Source organism: Otolemur garnettii, unplaced genomic scaffold (assembly GCF_000181295.1).
Source record: "Otolemur garnettii isolate 467f Iridium unplaced genomic scaffold, OtoGar3 scaffold00021, whole genome shotgun sequence".
Taxonomy (NCBI): domain Eukaryota; kingdom Metazoa; phylum Chordata; class Mammalia; order Primates; family Galagidae; genus Otolemur; species Otolemur garnettii.
In genome coordinates, this window is record NW_003852416.1 from 19,644,924 (window position 1) to 19,655,929 (window position 11,006).

The 11,006-nt window shown below is 51.0% G+C and overlaps 1 protein-coding gene across 1 annotated transcript; it reads right to left on the bottom strand.

Annotated features, from left to right (window-relative positions):
- Positions 1-1,630: 1,630 nt before the first annotated feature.
- SFXN3 (sideroflexin 3) lies at positions 1,631-7,508 on the bottom strand. Its single transcript, XM_012803553.2, has 10 exons — positions 7,246-7,508; positions 6,139-6,309; positions 5,691-5,789; positions 5,246-5,321; positions 5,015-5,100; positions 4,624-4,751; positions 4,392-4,441; positions 3,120-3,169; positions 2,269-2,316; positions 1,631-2,004 (listed from the first exon to the last, which is right to left on the bottom strand). Exons 1-10 carry the CDS (start codon positions 7,503-7,505, stop codon positions 1,908-1,910), a joined length of 1,065 nt encoding a protein of 354 aa, XP_012659007.1. The 5' UTR covers positions 7,506-7,508; the 3' UTR covers positions 1,631-1,907.
- Between the last annotated feature and the right edge of the window lie 3,498 nt (positions 7,509-11,006).

Genomic DNA, 11,006 nt, shown 5'->3' on the forward strand with positions numbered 1-11,006 from the left:
AGTCACCACCCCCTTGCCCAATGCCTAATGGAAACCAACCAGCCCAGAGCCTGAGTTGATGTACAGGTCTGTGATCAGCCCTCCTATCAAAGATGGAAATAGAGGCAGCACACCATCTGCTGTGGGAATAGAAAATAGAGGCTTCAACATCCTCCCCTCTACTAGAGAGCATACATACTCAGGTGCCAGTGGGGACTGATTTTTCTAATCTAGAGTGCCCTCTGCTGGGATATGAGGCTCCCTACAGGAGAGGGGATGAGAGTAAGACCTGGACTTCACTGGGAGAGATGGAAACCTGCAACCAAGAGTCTCTTCCCAGGCACTCAGGACATGGAATCAAGTGAAGATCAAGAAGTAGACAGGTTTGCAGTTTATTGAGCAACAACGGCATCATAGCTGTATCACTCATGGCAGTTGATGGTGGGAGCAGGAAAGTGTTCTCAAAGGATCCCACCAGGGGGCCCTTTTGTCTTTAGGCAGAGGCCATGGGAGTTGAATATTAATGACATCGTGAATTTATCACCACCGGTCACATCCCCAAGTCCATCTTCCATTTGGATGAGCCATTGATGCCAGAGCCCTTCTTCTTGGGGGTGGGAGTGGAGGTGGGGCAGGACCAACCTCAAGCAAGAAAAGGAGTTACAGGGGAATTTTTCTGAATGTCCACCAAGGATTAGTGGAAGACAAAAGTCCCTGTCTTAAGATTGTACACTTGGGGCTTAGTTGTCCTTTAAAGATCCTAGTCACACCCACTCAGCTACCTGTAGAGTTTAAGCACCATTCCCACAGCATGCCTCTCTGTGAGAGGGTGCAGTGGAAGCTCTATAAGTGGGATAGCTTGCTCTGCCTCAGCGGGCTTTGGCTGGGGGATGAGATTTTAGGATTTAGATTTGAGTTCTGATGTCAGAGCAGACCAAGAACTCTTAAAGACTGTGCCTGAAGATGCTCACGTTGCAGTATGGGGGCAGGATGAGACAGCAACAGCTATACAGGATACTGACACTCCTCTGTTCTGGTCAAGAAGCAGAGGAAATAGAGCTATTCCAGGATGGCAGTGAGGGATATATTAGCCCCCTTTGTCCCTTATCTCACATCTTCCTCTACCAGCCCAGTTCCTGAGTCCATTTTGAGAGCTAGGCATCAGAAACCTGGAGGGTTTGACCCAGTTTGGCCTGGTAGCGTCCTTCAGTCTCTGTTCTGGGATCCTGGGCTCCTCCTATGTTCCAAAGAGGTGAGGTGCCATCAGAAATAACTAACGGGCTGGGTGCAGTGGCTCATGCCTGTAATTCTAGCACTCTAGGAGGCAGGAGGGCTGATTGCCTGAGCTCACAGGTTTGAGACCAGCCTGAGCCAGAGTGAGACCTCATCTCTAAAAATAGCCAGGCGTTGTGGTGGGCACCTGTAGTCCCATCTACTTGGGAGGCTGAGGCAAGAGAATCAGTTGAGCCCAAGAATTTGAGGTTGCTGTGAGCTATGATGCCACAGCACTCTACTGAGGGTGATAAAGTGAGACTGTCTCAAAAAACAGAAAGAAAAGAAAAGAAATAACTAACTTGGCTGGTGGAAGAGTTCAGGGAAGGAAGTTTCACCTGTAGCCTGGTTGACTGGCAGGTGTGCAGGAAGCCAAGAAGGGAAGCCCAATAGCAGAACAACCCAGGCCAGCATGTACTCCTAGCTTTCAGGAGCACATATGCAATGTACATACACACAGATTTAGCACATATGTATACTGCGGACATTCAAACACAGGAGAGAGGGATTATATGACCCTGTCAATTGCTGGCCCAATGGCTGCCTGCCTACAAGAGCCCTGCTAGGTATTAGTCAGGTAGGCAAGTGGCAGGGATGATAAGGCTCCAGTAAAGCAGCTCCCCAAGATGAGGGAGGGGACAGAGGCTAACCCTCCCTCAAAGCCCTTTGTTGTAGTAAACCACTTCGATGCTGGAGTTTTGCTCGTGGATCTGAGCTCGTAGCTCTGGCTCCAGCCTGCTCACGTGTATGGAGCTACAACAGAACAGCATGGACCAAATTAATATCCCCTGACCCCAACCCTATTCAGTGCTAGGGATCACCATACCTCCTCCTCCCAGGCATAAGCATCTTCTCCTACCACTATAGGACTGGCTCACTGTCATTCCCCTGCCCCCAAATCACTTGAGTGCCTCCCAGGCCTCCTCTTACAGCACACTGAAGGACCCTAGGGCTGGTTAGTCTAGAGATGTAAGGTCCTATCAAGAGCCCCCTGTCAAGCCCAAGGGCAGCACTTACCTCCTCTGGGGAAACAGGGCACAGCACAGAGGAGTGGCAAATACCAGGCTGGGAGAGAAGAGCATTGAAAAGGCTTGTAAATCTTTGGTCTAAGGGTGTTCACACCCTGTACCCCACCCCATCCCTGGAGATATAGCCCCCAGGGTAGATATTGATTAAAGCAAAAAAGACCTTTTAGGAACTTTAAACCCAACCCTGACATTAGATTCTGGTCAAAAAAACCTTCAGAGCTGTGATCCAAAGCAAGCTTCACAGCAGTAAGGGGCAGAATCATGAATTCTCTTTTTGAGACAGTCTCACTCTGTCACTCAGGCTAGAGTGCTATGGTGTCTGCCTAGCTCATAGAAATCTCAAACTCCAGGGTTCAAGCAATCCTCCTGTCTCAGCCTCCCAAATAGCAGGAAACAGGCCCCTAACACAATGCCTGGCCAATGTTTCTATTTTTAGTAGAGCAGAGTCTCGCTCTTGCTCAGGCTGATCTTGAACTCCTGAGCTCAAGGGATCCTCCTGCCTTGGCCTCCCAGATTGTTAGGATTACAAGCATAAGCCACTTCACCCTGCCCAGAAACATGAATTAAATAGGCAAGAAACTCCTGGATGATATCAAAAGGTATATTTCCATGGTTTTCTCTTATAGATGAATACTGGAACCCTCCAAACTAAGCGCTTGACCTTGAAAAACAGAGATTATCCCATAACACACCATATATCTTACAGGTATCAAAGACACAACCCCAGCTAATTATATGAATGAATGACATGTATAAATACCTTAAAGGCAATAAATACCCACCTGAATCCACATGGAAAAGGCCCTCCCACACACCCTAGCTAACTTCCTGCACACTTACCAGAAGCCCACCAGTCCCACCTGCAGGGGTGCCCCGAGCCAGGGGCGGCGCTGTGGGGAGACAGAGAAACCATGGAACGGCTTGTATCTCCAGCTTTGCTAACCTCCACCCCCTCCTACCCACCAAAGCCATCCCCTATCAGCCCTGTCTTGGAGCCCCTGGAATTGTGGCCCTTTTCTTCCTCCCAAGCCCATGATAGGGCCGAAACCTCCAGATTGCAGCCTTTTGCTCCAGCCAGGCCTATATGCTGATACCCTATCTGGCATCCGTCATCCATTCTTACCCTTCATAATTGGTTCCCAGGGCACTCCCTGACCTTCTTTCTCTTCTCTTACTTCCTCCAGAAACTGCTTTCTACAGGAAACCACCTCTGAACCTCTACTCACTGCCTCCCATCCCAGTAGCATGAAGCCATCCCTTTCCAAACACATCTCCTGCTCAACACACCCTTCTAAATTCACTCTAGCCACAGTGACCACCACTCTGTTCCTCAAATGTGAGCACCTGCTCCTGCCTCAGGGCCTTTGCACAGGCTGTTCTTTCTGCCTGAAACACCCTTCTTTGTGTTCTTTGCCTGGCTATTTCCTTCTCATCCTTTTGGTCTTCAGAGGCCCCTTCCCCAAAGCACTCTGTCTAAATAGCTCTCCCCCATTAGTCTCAATTACAATGTCCTGTTAGTTTCCTACAAAGCACGTAGTGCAATTTATGATATATTTGTTTGATGCCTCTGTATTTGTTTTTGCATTAAACTATAATCTTTAATGAGGACAGGGACTATGAACATCTTGTTCAGTGCTGTCTCCTCAGCTCTAAAACATACCCAGTGCATAGTTCATTCTTGATATATATTTGTCAATAAATGATCCTGTGAATGAGACAGACCTTGTATTTCTATGCCTGGCTTCCCGGTCCTGTTCGTGCCTGTGTGTGTTGTGGGGTATTGGTGGTGGTGGTGGGGTAACAGATGAGTGTGATATCAGTGTAATTATGACAGTCTGTTCCTGTGCTCCTGCATGTGCTAGAGGCATCCAGAGTGACACCAGTTTCCTTCAGGGTAGAAACCATTTCCTTCCTTCCGTCATTTCCTCGCTCCACATTCCTTCACCCCAGCCCAATTCATTCTTGCTGAATGAATGAAGGTAAAGGGATATTGCAGGGCTTAGAAGAATGAGTGACAGGTCTTAGACACAGGCCAGGCTGGACAGTCTTGAAGATATGTCACTTCTCCCAGCCACCACTATTTCCAGGAGAGGGGAGGCAAGAGTGGCCTACCTTCAGGAAGTCTTTCTTCTCCAGGGTGTCCATGATCAGTGGAGGAATGGCTGAGGGAGGGCAGAGGAAGGAAGAAGGGGTTAGTAGAGTCAAATCTGGGAACCCTATGGAAGGAGGCCTCTTTCCACTCCTCCCACAGAGTCTTAGTATCCCCAGAGTGAGTAACTGCCCCCAAGAACAGCATCCCTGTTTCTCAGAGCCTCCCATGCCCCACTCAGCTGCCCCACCTTACCCATGGCAGGAATCGCCATGCAGATTCTTGATATCACCACCTGGAAGATTCCTTGCTTGGCTGCAGTCACGGAGTGGCCAAGCCTCTGACCTGCCTCATCAGTCACTGGGATGCCCACCTGTAACTCCCTAGGAAAGGGGGCTGAGGTCACATTACAGGCCCCAAGTCCACCTCCAATGCTCCAATGGGCAGCTACTCCCTGGAGTTCCTATACTCCTATACATCCTATACTCAAAGGCTGGTTTTCCCCCTGTCCCCAAGGATTCCAGGGTCATATTGAGACATGTCCAGGGAGGGAGAGGAGCATCCCCACCCTGGGACAGCGTGCATAGCTGGACAATGTGCTACATGTACATGGGACATGCACATGCCAGGAGCTGGGGCCACTCACCTCTGCCTCATCAAGGGGATGTTGATGCAGTTGGCAGCTGCTACAGCTGCAAAGGGCACAAATCTGCCCACCAAGGGGGGCAGGTGCTGGGAAGGAAAGGTGTTGTCAATGGCTCTGATGGCCAGGGGGAGGTGAGGGACTCCGGGGAGGATGTGGGGAGCCTATAGGTCAGGATGGGAGAGATGATGGGAAAAGGAGGTAGATAAAGAATGAATGGGGGAGAGCCTTTACCTTGGTGAGGGATTTGAGTCCAAGAGCTGTGGCCACAGCTCCTGTGGTGGCACTCACATAGGCTGTTCCCAGCTGCCTGTGGGTGGAAGTGCCTGATCACAAGAGGGAAGTGGAGTCTAGCATTTAGCTTTTTCCTTTAGGGACATGCCAAATCCTCAACACTCAAGGCATGGCGGGGGGGCTCAGAGCCAAGAAAGCCTTCCCCCAGCTCCAGTGTAACCTTGTCTCAAAGCCCCAGTCCTGTCCTTTGAAGAGGGGTATGTCCCCCAAAGCATACATAAGAGGACCACCTCATAGTCTCAGGTAGGGGGAGTCGGGAGGGGGGCAGGTCGAGGAGAGCTAAGCCTCTGCCTGCAGGGCCCACAGGGAGAGGGGTGAAAAGAAGAGGATGATAGTGGGCTGGGGGAAGAGGGTCCCACACGGTGCCACAGCTGTTCTCTCTCACCCCACAGTGATGGGAGCATCGCCACTGCGGTTGGAGTAGTTAACGATGGCATTGAAGGACTGATTCACCCACTGCCAGAACACCACAGTTGGGGTCTTCCTGAGGGAACAAAGACACTTACTTCTGCCCCCTTAGCAGTGTCCCTCATCCTTGGACCCCTATAATGAAACTCCAGAGGTTATTCTCATACCCTAAGGAGGGACCCGGTTGATGACCCTAGAACCTGCTCTGGTAGCCCCTGGATACCCACACACTTAACACAAACACACCCACAGTCTCTGGGGCATAAGGACCACTGAGGCTGAATTCTATAAATAAAAGGGATTCTAACACAAGGTCTCTCCCACCCACTGTTCTCTGCCCTAATTTGCCCAGAGAGGAAGCACTTAGTCACCAAGCCATGCTCTATCCTACAGCCCTCAGGAAGGGGACACGGAGCAAGACATGCCTGTAGAAGGTGAGCATGCAGCCAGTGATGGTCATGTTCATGGGGACCTGGGCTGACATGCGGCCAATCAAGACCACCTTTTCTCCGGTGTCTGGATGGAAGGCGGAGTCATACACATACTTGGCCCTCCACAGCTGGTCCTCTGTAAGCCCCGAGGTCACCACACCAGCCCTGCAGAGGTTGCCAAGGAGACAAGGTATTCTAGGGTGTTCTAAAGGATAGATTTACCCTCCTAAGCCCTACCTGTCCAGCTCAGGGAACCCTGAACAAAAGACTGGTAACTTCAGCCCTAATCTCAGAATAAAGGAGCTCCTTGTCTTCCCTGAAGTAGAGGCCCCTATTTCCATTTCCCTTCTAGCCACACAAAGATGGATGCCCCTCTTTCTCTACCATAATTCTGGGTCACAGATGATGGTGGCATCTAATGGATAAAAACTGGCTGGGAGGATTGCAAAAGTTTTTCCTCCCAGAGATAAGGGGAGTGCCTCCCTTGGGACTCTACTTTGAGGCCCTCCATTCTACTTTTTAAATTATTTTATTATTTTATTTATTTATTTTTTGAGACAGAGTCTCACTCTGTTGCCCAGGCTAGAGTGCTGTGGCATCATAGCTCACAACAACCTCAAACTCCTGGGCTCAAGTGGTCCTCCTGCCTCAGCCTCCAAAGTAGCTGGGACTACAGGAGCCTGCCACAATACCCAACTAGTTTTTCTATTTTGTAGTAGAGATGGAGTCTCGTTCTTGCTCAGGATGGTCTCAAACTCCTAAACTCAAGCAATCCACCTGCCTCAGTCTCCCAGAGTCCTGGAATTACAGGTATGGAGGGGTGGCCTAGCAGTGAGATAGGTCCCTGTAGAGTGTTTGTGAGGAATGGAACAGCCACACACCCATAAATATCCATGCCACCTCTTCAACCCAAACACCCTAAAGTCTTTTGGGTTAAAGCACTGTGCTATAGCTGCATATGATACCAGCAGAGAGGGGCAGAGAGAGGGGGATTGAGGATTAGGACAGGGTTACTCTCAAGCTTGAGAAGACAGGTACAAAATGTACTATATTAATGGCAGGGAATGAGCCCCTAGAGTGCAGGTCAGATGAGGGGATCACCTGTAGTTCTGCACAATATTCCGAGAAGCTTCCAGCTGAGCCCCAGACAGCAGCAGATTTCGGGGATCCGTAACAGTGAAGAAGTGCCGGGCTCTGCCCAGGAATGTGCTTTGGTCCCAGCGAGGTTCCTGGATCTTGATATCTAAGGGCAATTCACCCATTTTCTGCAGGGCAGGAATGAGGGTCAGTGGGCTATAAGGAGGGGATCCAAGGGCTCCACCTAAGGAAAACTTGGTGGCCCTGCCCTGGTCCCTGAACATATCAGTAGTCCCTTTAAGAACTCAAGGTCACAATTACAAAGATGTGGGAACAATGCAAGTGCCCATCAACATATAAATGGATTAATAAACTTTGCTATATGTATACCATGGAATACATCTTTTATATTTACCTGGATGGATTTGCAGAACATTCTCTGCAAATTAAGAACATTCCCATGTACTTAATACTATGTTGAAACTAGTAGATCAACAACTACAGGCCCTCAGGAGAGAAAAACACAATTAAATTCAAGGGCAGTTGTGGTTCAGTTAGTTCCCACCTAACGAGTACAATGTAGGGGTATATGGCACACTTCCTGGGTAAAGAACTCAAGTGCAACTTGGACTTTACCTTACAAATGCAAACAATGTAACCTAATCATATGTACCCTCATATTAATCCAAGAAAAAAAAACAAACTCAAGGTGACTCCAGATAGGTAAGCAAGGGTGAGGTAGAGCTGTTTCCTAGGCAATGTCCTGGCTTAAGGACCTGTAGTCACAGGAGAAAGGGAAGGGAAGGCCAGAACCCGGAAAACAGATCTCCCTGGGCTCTGGCTTGGTGCAGATTTTCGTAAGTGAGGATTTACATGTGCTTTATGCATAAGCAGCAACTGTCCCCTGTGCAGCTACTCATGTGCTGCAGATGCACAAAACATATATAATATAGGAGGGACATAGTGTTTGTGTGCAATTTAAAATAGTTTAACATAGTAAATTGCACACAAACTTTATGTCCACCATTACATACCTATGCTATGTCAGCTTTAGGCTCCAGCTGCCCTGAGACCTAAATACTGACCCGAAGGTTATTTGGAATGATGGCAAAAGACATCCCACACTTCAGGCCCCAATTGGAGGGGAGCAAGGGCTCATTAGCTACCCCAGGGCTTATCTGTTCCAGATCTTAAACAGGAGACCCTGCCATGTGTGTGCACAGGGCATGCAAAAATTCTATCTCCACACTCATCTTTCCCAACCCACTCTGAATGACCCTAGGCTCTCCCTGCTCCCTGTCGGGTAGGGCTGGCACAAACACCAATCCAGCTCTCTGTGGCCACAGGCCAACAGAAAATACAGGTAGGCCCTGGTTACAAACAAGACAGGTTCTGTAGGTTTGTTCTTAAGTTGAATTTGTATGTAAGTTGGGACAGGTCCATTTACCTATTATCTGTAATAGCCTCCATTTGTAAGTTTGATGTATACAAAAGTTGGATGTTTGTAACTCATGGACTGCCTGTAGAAAGATTTAGCGGACACCCCTCCACCCAGTACAGAGGAAAGCTGGAGCAGCCATCTGGCAGCACTGGGCAAAATCCTACAGAATGACTAATCCTCTTCAACCACACTTCCTCTTGCACAGGCAGACACGTCCTCCTCTCTCACACACTTACAATGCACATACCCACACAAAGACACTATCATGCACGCCCCACCCAGACATACAAACAGGATGAACACGCTCTGTGTACATCGGCCCACTAGGACAGTTACACACTCTCTGACCAGTTGCAGATACTTGAATGTGTGATCACACACAGCCCCACCCTGACATTCCTCCCCCCAATCAACCGCTCCTTGTGCCCCATGGACCTCCACAGGGCAGTGATACTGAATCCGACAGGATAGGGAACACCTCTCCAAACAGGCCTCCTCCTCCCACCCCCAACCCCTAACTCTTGACTCCCTCTACTCCTGAGCTCAGGCTGGGACAGCAAGCACTCACACTTTCCGGGATTCTCCGCAGCTCTCAGACCCGCCTTCCTCTCTGCGCGTTGCCACAGCCCTCCCAGCCATCACGCGGGACGTCTTGCGTGACGCTGACCAGTAGGGAGGAGCGGGGGCTTCCCTGCCGCGCCTTCCCAGACGAACCCGGGATTGGCAGAACCCGGGCGGTGGGTGACATTTGGGGCAAGGCCCCCACCCCTGCCCACAGGGACCACGCCCTATGCTGCCTCCCAGAGCTGTTTGTAAGGCTGGAATCAGTTCTGTTCCCCTACACGGCCAGACAGAGAGGGGAGGAGCTGTGTGAGCTGCCCCCTTTGCTTGCAGTCCCCTGACTGGCCTCGGGAGGCACCTGGCCCCTGCAGGAAGGAATCTAGGTGCCCAAGGAGAAAACGCTCAGCTTGCAGGGCCCAAGTGGGCGGCGTGGAGGGGCGGTCCTCTGAAGGGGCGTCCAGAGGAACTCGGGTTACTGCTCGGCTTGTTTACTTGATGGCTGCCTTGGCAATGGGCTCTGCCTGCTTGGCCCCCTGAGCTCCTATTCCAGTACCCACAAACTTCTCTTGTAGCACCTCAGCATTCGCATCCCTTCACAGCCCGGTTACAGAACTGCCTGTGCCCTGTCTACGTCCCCAGCCCTCTCCCTACTCCCTCTCCGTAACCCCCAGCTCCACTATGTCCCCAACCTCCTTATGGTCCCAATCTCTAGCCCTACACCACAGACCGGAACTCCACCCGCGAAATGTGGAAGATCAAAAGACTCAAGGAACGTCTGTCTGGATCCAAGCAATTGCATCAGAAGAGGATTCTCAGGATTCTTCCTCCCCTAGAGTTCTGTGGCCAGCTGCCCTGCAGCCTTTCAGGAACTGGGTGGCCAGAGAGACACCTTCTGGTGTAGGAGGAGAATGCACCTGAAAAAGGCAACCCTCTACCACGCGCACACAACTCACCCATTCACCACCATACAGGGAACTCCTGCCGAAAACGCAGGCTCAAGTCTGGTTCTGTCCAGGTAACATTCTCCTGCGGAAACCTTGGGGTTGATTGCAGAGGGGTGGCAATTCTAAGAGCCTCGCTAGCTGACTTGGCCCAAAGAAGACGCTGTTCTAGCGGTAGCGGGGCGAGCCGAGACCCAAGCCCTAAATTCAAACGATGGAATGGGGCGTCGGAATTAGAACAGGAGAGGGTAGGACCCAGCGGTCTCCAGACCTGGTAAAGAACTGCTGCCCCTGTAGCCCACAGGAGGTGAAGGGAGGGAGTGATTGGCGGCCCCACCAACCAATAGGAGCCTGGGACTGCCCGGGCCAGCCCTATTCCCGCAGCCCCCGCGAAGCGTGGGCGGAGTTCCAGGTCTGCAGCAGCGGCCGGCTCCAGCTGGAGGCGAAGCCGGCGGCCACCGCAAAAGCAAACAGGTGAGGGGACTGAGTTTGAGGAGAAGGGGTCCGAGGAGAGATGAGCTGGGGCTGGGGTGCTGCGTTCTGGGTCCCAGAGCTGCTCTAAGGGACTTGGCCTTGGGTTTTGTGCAGGATGTTGCGGGAACCTTACCAGCAGATCCTCCAAGTATGGGAGAGGCTCGCCCAACCTCTTTAGACTGGGAGCGGGGTCCGGAAAATGTTTGGGAACCTCAGCCGCAGATCTCTAAGGCCCTGGAGCCTTGCACTTGAGACCCAACCCCCAGGGCTGGCGACTTACCCGCATGTACAGGAGAGGTGGTGCAGTGAACTGCCCTGACCCTTCATTATCTCACACCAATTGAAGCTTCAAGTCCCGCAATAATCCC